Raw genomic sequence first — 14,194 nt, forward strand, 5'->3', positions numbered from 1 at the left:
CCCCCGCTGACCTGCAGGTACACATCTTCCCTCCTCCCGCCTCCTAGAATCCCGCAGAGAAGGGGCTCCGAGGGCCAACTCCACATTCTTTTTAAAAAATACATTTTTATTGATTTCAAAGAGGAAGGGAGAGGGAGAGAGAGATAGAAACATCCATGATGAGAGCGAATCATGGATCGGCTGCCTCCTGCACACCCCGTCCTGGGGATTGAGAGCACAACCCAGACATGTGCCCTTGACCGGAATCAAACCTGGGACCCTTCAGTCCGCAGGCCAATGCTCTATCCACTGAGCCACACCGGCTAGGGCAGCAACTCCACATTCTTAATGGGGGGGCTTCAGCCAAACATTTGTGAAATCGGCGCCTGCTAGGCAAGGGTCCCCCTGCTGTGACCCGCCTGTTCACTGCCAAGGTCTTGAAAGACAGGCCTGAGCAGGATGCTTCTTTGTGGAGATGCATTGCTTCCCCTGGACTCCAGGCACCCAGAAGACCCAGAGCCCTTCGCCCTCCACCCTCGCCTTCCTAACACTTCTTCACCTCATCATGGGTGAAGTTGGACATTACAAAAAACCACACTTGCCTGGCCGGTGTGGCTCAGTGGTTGAGCATGGACCTATGAACCAGGAGGTCATGGTTCGATTCCCGGTCAGGGCACATGCCCGGGTTGCAGGCTCCATCCCCAGTAGGGGGTGTGCAGGAGGCAACCGATCCATGATTCTCTCTCATCGATGATGTTCCTATCTCTCTCTCCCTCTCCCTTCCTCTCTGAAATCAATGCAAGTATATTTTTGAAAAGGAAAAAGAAACCACACTTAGCTGCCCCGTGACCTTTCTACATCGGTTTTTTACAGACTTACAGTCGGCCCAAATGGCATTGTGAGTCCTGAAAGGAACAGGAATTTAATGGGACCAGCCCAGGCTCACAGCCCAGAAATTTAGCTCAAATCCCAAATATGACCCTTGGGACCAAGGAAATACCCTTGGAAAAGCCGCATCGCCCGCCCCTTGGATCTCCTCTCTTAAAAATGGGCCACTCTGAGGGTATCGCAATGAAAGATAGTAAAACTCTTATGGTAAGAATTAGCCTATTTCTATCTATAGGCAAGGCCGTGTGACAGGGCTGAGGCAGGGGGACGGGAACTCATTAGAATACAGCTTCATGCCGCCAGAGAAACCCGGGCTATTTTAAGTCACATGTGAAACAAACCCATCGGTCTCAAGATATTTCTCCAAGGCCACTTTCTTCTGTCAGGGTTTTCATCTTTCTTTTGGTTCATGGGTAGAGGTCAGGGAAAATGTACGGCGGGACTTGCTTTCAAACGAATCCCAGTCTCTATAATGCAGGTCTCCTTTCTCAAAGACTACAATTCACCTGTATCGTTCTTTGAGAAATAAAACTCAAACTGCCTGCTCAGAGGCCATTTACTGCAGTAGAGCGCGCTAATGCAGCGGTTCTCAACCTGTGGATCGCGACCCCTTTGGGGGTCAAACGACCCTTTCACAGGGGTCGCCTAAGACCATCGGAAAGCACATATATAATGACATATTGTTTTTGTGATGAATCACTATGCTTTAATGATGTTCAATTTGTAACAATGAAATTGGGGGTCACCACAACATGAGGAGCTGTATGAAAGGGTCGCAGCATTAGGAAGGTTGAGGACCACTGCTCTAATGGGAAGCGGGGAGCGCCATGGTCAGGCTGGTTGAAAAGGGGTCTCTGTTTAAAAGAGGAACACGGGGCCGGCTGGGCAGATGCCTGCCCATTATTTGGCTCAGGTTCAATCTAGTTGCATCAAATGGGAGATGATTCCACCACAGAAGCAGGTGACAATGAGGCACAACATGTTTTCAAATGGAGAGGCTATACGACTCGCACTGCGCACTTCTCCCCTAAGTCAAGGCGGTTCTGTCCTGAAGCTCTAAGGTGGAGGCGACAGTCAACACATACTTATTTGCCCACATTCATACACCAGTTGATTTTCTAGAAGTCCACGCAGCAGGAATCCCATCTCTTTCAATAACCAATTTGAACATTGGGAATGGATCAAGCCACACACCTCAATCAAGAACTGATCACATGATCCGGCTGGTGAGGCTCAGTTGACCTATGAACCAAGAGGTCAAGGTTCCATTCCCGGTCAGGGCACATGCCTGGGTTGCAGGCTCAATCCCCAGGTGTGGGGCGTGCAGGAGGCAGCCGATCCATGATTCTCATTCATCATTGATGTTTCTATCTCTCTCTCTCCCTCTCCCTTCCTCTCTGAAATCAATAAAAAAAATTCTTAAAGCTTCCATAAAAACAGAGGTAATTTACAAGAAGGTTAAGGTGTAAAATTGGGAGCAACTGTAGTGGTGATCAGTACAAGATGCTATAACAAAGTAAACACTATTTAGAAGAAAAAGCAGATTATTTAGGATGCCATGGTTTACTAAGGCCTGGAGAAGTCTCCAGCAGAAGCAGATGACACTGCTGTTCTACCAGGAGGAAACCTCTTTATCCCTAAACAGCCTGTCCAACAGATCTGACATTTATCTTCTTTTTTAAAAATATGTTTTTATTGATTCCAGAGAGGAAGGGAGAGAGAAAGAGATGGAGAGAGAGAGAGAAACATCAATGAGAGAAAATCATTGATCAGCTGCCTCCTGCACGCCCCACACTAGGGATGGAGCCCACAACCCGGGCAAGTGCCCTGACCTGGAATCAACCGTGACCTTCTGGTTCATAGGTCGACGCTCAACCACTGAGCCACGCCGGCCGGGCTAACACTTATCTTCTTCTTAGGACCTGGATGTCAGTCCCTTTCTGCAAGTAAGCATCTTCCACATCCTGGAGAATCGTCATTAAATCATCCACCAGACAAAAATCCGAGTTCCCTTAACATTGTTTGCAGGTAGTTCTTATCGCGCGCTAACAGGTGGCGCGGGTCATTTTTGCTAATTTTTTGCGCAAATGGCAACCTTCAGTAAAATTACGATAACTTTAGTTTACGTATTTATACGTTACCCGCATTCTACCGCTAGTCTATAAAAAACGTATTAATACGTGTCCCGTGCTCTACTACACTGGTAGAACGTATAAATACGTAAAACGTATAAATACGTTTCCCGCATACAATGTGTTAACTCTTGCCCATAACTGGAACTTTCCATCCCTTTAATCATCATTGCGGCTTCACTGAGTCCTCTCTCAGCCAGTCCTTGCTTAATTGCAGAACCCAAGTCTGGAAGAGCCTGAAGCCCTGCCGAGCACAGAAAAGCCTCGTGTTTGCAAATGGCACCAAGAGGCAAAGTCCCCTGAACCCGGAATCTGAGCAGGGGCCACATACGACCCCACGGGCTGTGTGTGGTGAAGAGGCCGCACTTCCCAGGCGGTGCGAGGACTCGCTCTCTAACAGAGAGACAGCCGTGGCTTGCGGTCCAGAGAGAGACAGAAAATCACAACACACTTCCATGTCCCGAGAGCGGCTGCTACCATCTTTAACGTGACCGCTATTCACCACTCTTTTCTCATCCAAACTACTCGGATCTGTGATAATCTTTGCTCCTCATGCCCTGGGAGTGGACTCGGCATGCAGTCAGTGCCGGCTAAATGCTGGCGTCCTGTTTCCATCGTCACCAAAGGGCACATTCATCCTGCAGATGCAGCTCGCGAATGTCTCCACCACAATCCAGGGAGCCTTCTGTTCCCAGGGCCAGGAAAACAGCTCTTCTGGTTACTCAGAGCGAAGCCACCCCTCGCCTTTCCACACACCATGCAAATAGCAGCTTCTCCGCCGGGCCGGCTGGTTGAAAGTGTAGAGGTGTTATTTCCACGGCGTGGTGCCTCTTCAGACATTCCAAACACAGCTTCCCGGGGCGCGGGGCAGCGGGCTCCAGCGCTGGGGACAACTGCTGCTTCCCACCTGATTACGGTACTGGGGGCAGCAGGTTAGTGAACCGCCTCCTGGCGGGTGTGCCCGAGCTGCACAACAGGTGATGGAGCCTGTGACATTTATCGCTTCGGATTTTAATTTCAATCTTTGCTTAAGGCTGCTGATCACCTTATTTTAAAACAAACCCAGCCCTACTTATACAACGTGGTTGGTTTGTTTTTTTAATCCTCACCCAAGGATACTTTTTCCATTGATCTTTAGAGGAAGAGTGGAAGGGAGGAAGCGGGGAGAGAGATGGAGAGGGAGGGAGAGGGAGGGGAGAGAGAGAGAGAGAGAGAGAGAGAGAGAGAGAGAGACATCAACTGGTTGTCTCCCACAAGCTCCCTGATGCAGGCCGGGGACTGAACCTGCAGCTGAGGTACAGGTTGCATTCTCTAAAAGTCTGCAGCCTCTTGCCTCCTAGCAGGACAAGGAATCGAACCAGCGACCCTTCGGTCTGCGGGCTGACACTCTAACCACTGAACCAAACCGGCCTGGGCTTACACAGCTTTTCTAAACAACCTCATTTTCTCTAAGGCAATACTGATGTCTAAAGGCTAAGTGACAGGACCTACAACAGTGACGGCGAACCTATGACACGCGTGTCAGAGGTGACACGCGAACTCATTTTTTTGGTTGATTTTTCTTTGTTCAATGGCATTTAAATATATAAAATAAATATCAAAAATATAAGTCTTTGTTTTACTATGGTTGCAAATATCAAAACATTTCTCTATGTGACCCGGCACCAGAGTTAAGTGAGGGTTTTTCAAAATGCTGACACGCCGAGCTCAAAAGGTTTGCCATCACTGACCTACAAGAAAGAGAAGTATCACTGAGCACTCAGCACAAATGCGCTACCGTGTCCAAACTATAAAGTCAGCTGTTGCTTTGGGAGGTAATCCTGTTTGAGCAACAAACATTAGAGGATAGAGCTTATCCAAGGTTATTTTTATAAAGCCTTTGATGAAGATACTCTAAAGATATTTTCAAAGCTATTTAACACGTGAAGAGACCTGGGACTTCAAAGGGCGAGCTGAGAGATGGTTAACCAAGGGCAGGGCGAGGCAAAGGCTTGGCAGGTGAAGGCGCGCGGGCATCAGGGCGTTCTGCCGCCATACCCAGGCGAGTCCCCTTGGCAAACTTCATAAATACTCTGGCAGATGGGATAGTTAGTAAAGTCATCCATGCAAACCTGAGCCCCATCATGGGCCCAGCCTGCAGAGAGGCGCTGGGATGGTGTGCAGATCACGGGCAGGCATGTGAGCGGAATGGCATGCAGGTCTGCTGGGCACCACCGATGCGCTCACTGCTCTCTGCCCCGCTGCATGGGGAGGTCCGCTGGGACTCCCCCAACCCCCACCCCCCCTCCCCAGGGAGCTCCCCACACGCTTAGCTCTTTGGAATCCTCCTCCTCCCGCTGTCCCCTTCAATGCAGCCTTGGCCAGGCTGCTGGGCCCACAGGCTTGCTTTTCGGAGCGGCTTATCTTCGGGACACCTCACCTGGGCATCATCCCCTCTCCTCCCCCAACTCAACAGCCTGGCCCTCAGCCCAGCTGATTTCGATTCGCACACGAGGAGGAAAAGCATCGCACAGAACTGATGTGACATCACGTCACAGCGGGAAGCGAAAGGCTTGGGTGGAGCCGAGAGGCAAAGAACTCCCCATCTCCGTAGTTCGCCTGCCTGAGTCTGTCTCTGAGAGCAGCTCAGCCCGGGCCGGCTCAGGCTTTCCCATCCCTTCCTTCTCGGCTTTGCGTTCTCTGAAAGGCTGCACCACATGCCTCCCGGCAGGACTGGAGCCCAGGGAGCTGCTTGCAAAGGTGGCGCTCATCTTCCAGCCAAGAACGGCCTCCTGAGGCCCTGCTCCTCACAGTGCGACGTGGGACCAGCCGCAGAGCTTTAACAGGGAGCTTGGGAGAAACGCAGCGCCTGGGCCAAACCCCAGACCAGCGGAATCCAAATCTGAACTTCAACCAGATCCCCGAGGGACACAAGTATACGTTCAAGTGTGGGATCCGCCGGCCCGCATGGCTCAGTGGTTGAGCATCAACCTAGGAGCCAGGAGGTCACGGTTCGATTCCTGGTCAGCACACATGCCGGGTTGCAGGCTCAATCCCCAGTGGGGGGAGTGTAGGAGGCAGCCAATTCATGATTCTCTCTCATCATTGATGTTTCTATCTTTCCCTCTCCCTTCCTCTCTATTAAAAAAAAAAAGCCCTAGCTGGTTTGGCTCAGTGGCTAGAGTGTCGACCTGCGAACTGAAGGGTCCTGGGTTCAATTCCAGTCAGGGCACATGCCCGGGTTGTGGGCTCGATCCCCAGTAGGGGGCGTGCAGGAGGCAGCCGATCCATGATTCTCTCTCATCATTGATGTTTCTCTCTCTCTCCCCCTCTCCCTTCCTCTCTGACATCAATAAAAACATATATTTTTAAAAAGTGTGCGATGCCCTGGCTGAAAGCCTTCTGACTGTGTAGGCTCTCTCTACCCTTGGAGAATGCGGGGGTTAGAAGGCTGCCATTCACCTTAGTTGCCCACCAGCTCCCCCCTCTCTACTCACTTATGGCGAGAATCAGTTCCCTCCTCTGGGCGAATCCAATGAGGCGCTCGGAGTCCCGGGACACCACCACGGGGAAGCCGTTGTAGTCGGTCTCTTTGATGAGCGTCTCCACGTCCTCCACGGTCATGCTGTCCTGGGTGAGCACGGACAGCGGGGGCTCCCCGCGCCGCGGCCGCATGACGTCGGTGGCCAGCGTGCGGTGCGTGAACTCATCCTTCACGTCCAGGAACGGGTACCCGTTGAGGTGGATGTGGGCCTCATAGATGCCTTCCTTCCCAAAGGCGTCGGCCACCCACTTGCTGGTCACGGCCGCCGCCATCAGGGGGACAATGTACTCCAGACCCCCCGTCAATTCAAACATGATGACCACCAATGACACCGTCATCCTGGTCACGCCACCTGCGAGGCGAGAGAGGAGGGGGATTCCCAGCTCAACCCAGACCCTCCGCAGGGCATGGGTTGTGGAAACTGACGAGCTGGCTGGAAACTCAAGTTTCTAAGGAGACAGTCCAAGAGCGTCTGTTCTAAGGAGACAGTTCTACACGCTGCCTGTGCTCAGACCTCTGTCACCTACATCAGGGAGCCGTGAGCCACATCCAACTGGGGGCTCTTCTGCACTGAGGGACAACTCGGATGTTGATTCACCTAACAGTGGTCGGCAAGCTGCGGCTCACGAGCCACATGCGGCTCTTTGGCCCCTTGAGTGTGGCTCTTCCACAAAATACCACGTGCGGGCGCGCACGTACAGTGCGAGTGAAACTTCGTGGCCCATGCGCAGAAGTCGGTATTTTGTGGAAGAGCCACACTCAAGGGGCCAAAGAGCCGCATGTGGCTCGCAAGCCGCAGTTTGCCGACCACTGACCGAGGACCACACGCCTTGCTTTCTGGTGAGTGGATCCTATGCGGGCTCTGGTTTCTCACTCAGCAAGCGGGGCTCCCTTCCAGAACCCCAAAAGCTGGAAAACTGCAGAGACTCTTGGGGGCTAGAGACAGGAGAGGACCCCCCTGTGTCCCTCGGCATTCAGCAGGAGAAACCACACCAACTTCTAATCTTCCAATGAACTTGAACTGGGGCTCCTTGATCTCAGCACTAGGAACATGTGGCACTGGTAATTCTTTGCTTGGGGCTGTCCTGCGCACTGTAGGATGTTTAGCAGCATCCACGGTCCCCTCCCACTAGATCAGTGATGGCGAACCTATGACACGCGTGTCAGAGGTGACACGCAAACTCATTTTTTTGGTTGATTTTTCTTTGTTAAATGGCATTTAAATATACAAAATAAATATCAAAAATATAAGTCTTTGTTTTACTATGGTTGCAAATATCAAAAAATGTCTATATGTGACACGGCACCAGAGTTAAGTTAGGGTTTTTCAAAATGCTGACACGCCGAGCTCAAAAGGTTCGCCATCACTGCCCTAGATGCTACTAGCACCGCCATCCCCAGGTGTGACAGCCAAACGTGTCTCCTCTCTTGTCCACTGTCCCTGAGAGGCACAATCGCCCCCAGTTGAAAACCACTATCCTAGATGGCACAGCTGCGAGATGGTAGAGAATCCATCAGCCTGGGTCCCTGAATGACCAAGTGGAGAGAACCTTCCGCTAACCACACACACACACACACACACACACACACACACACACACGTTGATTCTCATTATTCACAGTAGTTATGATCTACAAAGTCACCACAAACGCTGAATTAGCAAATTCTTAATCACTGCCCAAAGGGAGACCTAGATTAGGTTTCTGTGAGCCTGTGCTCACATTTTTGTCAAAATCCATTTGTGTGTGTTTCTGGCCAAAGACACCTTATTTAACAGATGCAGTTGACTCAGCCACGTTGAACTCAGCCTGAGGGGAGCTTCTGAACGTGTGTTTTCTCCGAGGCACATCCCAGGCTCCTCGCATGAGGAGCGCCAGGCAGCACCTCAGCGCTACGCCCTTTTAAACCGCAAAATCATGAACAAAAAGCACAACAAATGCAAATCCCATGGCACTCGATAGACCACAAGAAGGACATCTGTGTCCCGTGTGAGAGCCGAACCAAGAAGGCAGACCTTCACCTTGGTCAGTCAGCTGGGAACGTACACGTGTCAGATCACTCCAGTGTTGCACCTGTGAGTGTCCCAGAGGGACTGCAAAGCCCTACAGGTACTGATCTGAGGGTGACAAATACATTTTAGCAAGTACACAAATGCCCAATTATGGAATCCACGAATTATGAGGATCGACCGCCATCACGGACCAGATCTAAGCCTCGGTGTGTTAAGCCCGTGGGATTTAGGGGATTACTTGTCACAGCAGCACGCCCTCTCCTATCCTGAGAGCGCAAGTGCTCATGGCTTCCTCTGGCCAGTCCTCTAACCCAGATCGGCCCTTGTGCTCAGTCTGTCTTCCTTTCCTTGCACCTCCCACCCCGCCTCACCCCCCTCTGGCTGTACCTAGGCAGGCCGCTGCTCCCACCATGGCGTAGAGTCCCGGGGTGACGCAGTCCGCTCCAGGCCTGCACCAGTTCCTGAAGATGATCCAGTCGTGGTGATGGTACGCCAGCTGCTCCACGCCAATGCCCACCATCCTGCCCGCCATGGCCCCCACGGCCATGCTGGGGATGAAGAGGCCGGACGGGATCTCCAGGGAGCACACACGGAAAAGAAGCATGAGGGGAGGAGTCCAAATCCCCAAAGCCCCGCCTCCCACCCAGTACACACTGACCCCCTCGACAAGCTTGCATTTTGCTTCCGTCTTCAAAGCAGCTGCAACCTTGCCCTGGCCGGTGTGGCTCAGTGCATAGAGTGTCAGCCTGTGGACCGAAGGGTCCTGGGTTCGAGTCCAGTCAAGGGCACGTACTTTGGTTGCAGGCTCCTCCCCAGCCTGGGCCCTGACCAGAGTTCGTGCAGGAGGCAACCCATCCATGTGTTTCTTTCACATCAATGTTTCTCTCTGTCTCTCCCCTTCTCTTCCACTCTCCCTAAGAATCAATGGAAAAATATCCTCGGGTGAGGAGGAACATAAATAAATAATTTGTAAAAGGAGGTGCAACCTTCAGAGTAGGTCAGGGAAAAGGTGGGACAAGTGGCTGCACCTGCCTGCTCCCCCGTGGCTACTGTGACTTGGAGAGAATGTCGTTTTACACTTTCCTGTCCGGGCCTTCAGCAGCGGGGGGGGGGGGGGGGGGGGGGGGGCGTGCCTGGGTGGGTTACAGAATGAGCAGCCCCACTGCAAACAGCATTCAAAGCGACAGCTGTCCCTGGAGACACGCACCACCTCCTTGCTCCCCTCGCCTGTCCTTCAGATTAGCTTTTCAAATGAAATGTCAAGCCGCAGCGGGACAATGGAAAAGGAGGGCCTGCGAGGGTTATCGGGGAGAAGGAAGAAGCCGAGGGCAGCCGCACAGCCGCCCGCATCTTCCAAAGGCAGCGCCCTCCTCCCGACAACGTCCATTTTCCTAAAAGCATTGAGAACAGGCTCAACCCAGGTGAGAGCGGCACAGAGAGAGACTACACGTGATCTCACTCATTTATGGATAATTAAGACCATTATAAACTGATGAGCAAAAATAGACACAGAGGCAGAGCAGCATCGAACAGACTGTCAAACTACAGCGGGAAGGCCGGGGAGAGTTGGGGAGGGGGGGTAAGAGATCAACCGAAGGACTTGTATGCATGCAGATAAGCATAACCAATGGACACAGACACTGGGGGGTAGGGGAGGCCGGGGGAAGGTCAAGGGGGGGAAAAGGAGACATTTGTAATGCTCTTTGTAATACTTTAAGCAATAAAACAAAATTTTTAAAAAAAGAGACTATGGGACTGAAAGGCCTCGGTAACAGTGTGCCTCCTGCTTCGGAGTTGGCAAGGCTGTATTCCTTCTAGTGCAGTGATGGCGAACCTATGACACGCGTGTCAGAGGTGACACGCGAACTCATTTTTTTGGTTGATTTTTCTTTGTTAAATGGCATTTAAATATATAAAATAAATATTAAAAATAGAAGTCTTTGTTTTACTATGGTTGCAAAGATCCAAAAATTTCTCTATGTGACACGGCACCAGAGCTAAGTTAGGGTTTTTCCAAATGCTGACACGCCGAGCTCAAAAGGTTCCCCATCACTGCCTAGTGAGCAGGTAGCACGCCGGGCTCTCCGCGGCGGAGACTGCACGTGACTACGATCCTGAGCGGGAGCCGCATCTATGCCGACCCGGACTGTCATCAGCCTCAGGATGGAAGTGGCTCTCTAAGCAGAGTCCAGGTTAAGTCGGATCCTTGAGTGTGGTTGCGCGAGTGTGGGACATTCCTGAGGAAATGGTTCCTTTCTGAGCTGCCCCTCCTCCCACTGCCACTGACTGCCCTGGAGCTTCAAAGTCGCCTGTCCCAGCAGGCACCGGGGGGTGGCCAGGGCCTTCCGCAGACACAAGCTCAGTCCCTTGCTGGGAGCGGGTGGAGCAGACCGTCAGCTGTTTAATGGAGTCCACCCCTCCTTGTTCTCAGGGCAAAAATTCAGGTTTGTGCTTGACCATTACACACTCAAGTATAAACTCCCTACATGGTTTCTTCGACTTAAAAAAATAAATCATAAAAATCACACACAGACCCAGCAGGCGTGGCTCAGTGGCTGAGCATTGACCTATGAACCAGGAGGTCAGGGTTCGACTCCAGGTCAGGGCACATGCACAGGTTGCGGGCTCCATCCCCAGTGTGGGGCATGCAAGAGGCAGCCAATCGATGATTCTCTCTCTTCATGGATGTTTCTATCTCTCTCTCCCTCTCCCTTCTTCTCTGAAATCAGTAAAAATATACTTTTTAAAAATCGCACACAGAAGTAATCGTAATGGAAACCAATGGGTGTTCGGGAGGCCTCTCAATGTTCTGCTTGCGGTCCTGGGTGCTGGTTACACAAGTGTGTGTTTCAGGAAAGTTCACGAGCTTTGTATGTCTCTGGATGAACGACATACTCTGAGCCATGGCTTCTTCACTTGTGAAGTGAGATTAAAAGCTATTTGAGCCGGAACCGGTGTGGCTCAGTTGATAGAGCATCGGCCTGCGGACTGAAAGGTCCCAGGTTCGATTCCGGTCAAGGGCATGTACCTGGGTTGCGGGCACATCCCCAGTAGGAGGTGTGCAGGATGCAGCTGATCGATGTTTCTCTCTCATCGATGTTTCTAAATCTCTGTCCCTCTCCCTTCCTCTGTGTAAAAAATCAATAAAATATATTTTTTTAAAAATAAATAAATAAAAGCTATTTGAGAGGCTTGCTGTTTATCAAAAGCATCGTTTCTTGTTGATTCAAAGAAGGTCCAGGGCCCAGCACAAGACAACATTCAATACAGGCCCTCCCCTCCCTCCCAGCACGATTCCATGGCGGCCCCCATCCTCCTCCCCCCTCGCTCACCTTCATGCCGAAGGTAAAGATGGTGATGACGATCTTGAAGACCAGCGCCAGGGCCAGCTGCCAGATGGCCGTGTACACCCCGCGCCCGGCCGGCCGGTCGGGAATGTCATCCACGGGCCGGGTCATGTTGGGGTCGTTGATGTAGTCGCAGAGCTGGGAGGACTCGAGGGCCCCGCAGTCATTGAACAGCTCGGAAATGAGCTCGCTCGTGCTCTGGCGCGTGTAGGGGTTGGGGTAGGCGACGATGGCGGTGATGGCGGTCACCACGATGACCTCCAGCACCGGGTACTTGCCCAGCCGGGTGGTTTTTGCGCCTCCGGCACCAGGCGATGTTGCAGCGGATGAAGAGGGTGCCCCACAGGCCCCCGAAGACGCCCAGCAGGATGAAGGGGAAGAGCTCGGCCATGTACCAGGGCGTGTGATATTCCACGTAGAAGAGAACGAGGCGGCTGTTCCCAAAGGGGTTGATGGAGCGCAGCGTGAAGGCCGCCACCAGGGCCGCGAAGAAGGACCGCCACAAGGTCTTCAGGGGGAAGTAGTAACTGACCTGGGACGGAAAGGAGCACATGAGCGACCTGGGTTGCACTATGACCCAAAGGCACCAACAAAGACATGTCAAGGACTCTGTGTCTGACAGTAGAATGGAGACTAGTCGAGGTGTTTTTGAGCTATTTTTTAAGAGAAATGAGAACATTTCATCATAATTCTGTTTATGGCACGGAGAGCCCCCCCCCAAAAAAAGCAAAAAAACCTCTGAATTAGATTCTACAGACAACAGAGTAGATCAAGGGTTGGAAAACCCTGACCCAGCAAATGTATCTGAATGGCACAGGAGTTAAAAATAAATTTTGATTTGTAAATGGTTAGGAATGCCCTAGCTGGTTTGGCTTCAGGCCTACAGACTGAAGGGTCCCGGGTGTGATTCTGGTCAAGAGCACATACATGCCCGGGTTGTGGGATCGATCCCCAGTAGGGGGCGTGCAGGAGGCAGCCAACAAATGATTCTCTCTCATCATTGATGTTTCTATCTCTCTCTCCCTTTCCCTTCCTCTCTGAAATCAATAAAAAAAAATTTTTTTAATAAGTAAATGGTTAGGGCCCTGGCCGGCTTGGCTCAGTGGATAGAGCGTCGGCCTGCAGACTGGAGGGTCCCGGGTTCGATTCTGGTCAAGGGCATGTACCTTGGTTGCGGGCACATCCCCAGTGGGGAGTGTGCAGGAGGCGGCTGATCAATGTTTCTCTCTCATCGATGTTTCTAGCTATCTCTCTCCCTCCCTCTCTGTAAAAAATCAATAAAATACATATTTTAAAAAAAAGTAAATGATTAGGAAGGACTATTTTGTGACATGTGAAATATTCAAAAGAACTCTATTTTTGTGACACGAGAAAATTATGTAAAACTCCAGCTTCAGCTCCTAAGGAGAGGGGTGTCATGATCACGGGCGCGGTGTCTGCGGCAGCTTCCCTGCGCCGTGCAGGGCTGAGAGGCTGGGACCCAGCCCGGGAGACCCGCAAAGCCTCAAACAGTGACTCTCTGGCCCTTTACAGACGTTTGCCAGCCCCGGAACAGATCTAGCCGCGTTGCCAAAAGCAAAAATGCTTCATTCATTTGGTTATGAGGAAGGGGGACACTGCAAATCTTCCAGAACATTTCTATCGGCCTTTTCCAAACGTCCTGAGCGGCACCCATCGCGGCTCCTTAATGAGCTGCAGGAATTGTGTCAGCGCTCCTCCGAGGGCTTCAGGCAGCCTGCTGCTGAGCTCGCCGCTGACGCAGCCCGCAGCCCGCAGCCCCGGCCGCCCTGCTCACCTCCTCCAGGCTGAAAAGCACACCGCCAATCGGAGCACCAAACGCAACGGAGACCCCGGCAGCAGCCGCAGCTGAAAGTACCTGCAAGGCAAAGCGTTCCGTGTAGCCCGAGGCCTTTCATGAAAACAAGTGTTTGCAGGGGATGCCGGTGTGGCTCAGTGGTTAAGCATTGACCTGTGAACCAGGAGGTCATGGTTTGATTCCCGGTCAGGCACATGCCCGGGTTGTGGGCTCCATCCCCAGTGTGGGGCCTGCAGGAGGCAGCTGATCCATGAATCTCTCTCATCATTGATGCTTCTCTCTCTCTCCCTGTCCCTTCCTCTCTCTAAAATCAATAAAAACATGAAGGAGAAGGAGAAGGAGGAGGAAGTGGAGGAGGAGGAGGAGTAGGAGGATAAGAAGAAAACGGAGACGGAGGAGAAGGAGAGAAGGAGAGAAGAGATGGAGGAGAAGGGAAGAAGGGAGGAGGAAGGGAGGAGAAGGAAGAAGTGGGAAGGAGGGAAAAAAAAAAAAGAAGGA

At 51.9% G+C, this 14,194-nt stretch overlaps 1 protein-coding gene across 1 annotated transcript in view; it reads right to left on the reverse strand.

Moving 5' to 3' along the window:
- CLCN4 (chloride voltage-gated channel 4) overlaps positions 1–14,194 on the reverse strand; it is a 54,735-nt gene that overhangs the window by 8,197 nt on the left and 32,344 nt on the right. Inside the window, 5 exon segments of the mRNA XM_023745446.1 lie at positions 6,476–6,874; positions 8,921–9,107; positions 11,866–12,174; positions 12,176–12,412; positions 13,676–13,756. Of these exon segments, the coding sequence (XP_023601214.1) occupies positions 6,476–6,874; positions 8,921–9,107; positions 11,866–12,174; positions 12,176–12,412; positions 13,676–13,756 (1,213 nt within the window).

Source organism: Myotis lucifugus, unplaced genomic scaffold, assembly GCF_000147115.1.
Source record: "Myotis lucifugus unplaced genomic scaffold, Myoluc2.0 scaffold_542, whole genome shotgun sequence".
Lineage (NCBI taxonomy): Eukaryota > Metazoa > Chordata > Mammalia > Chiroptera > Vespertilionidae > Myotis > Myotis lucifugus.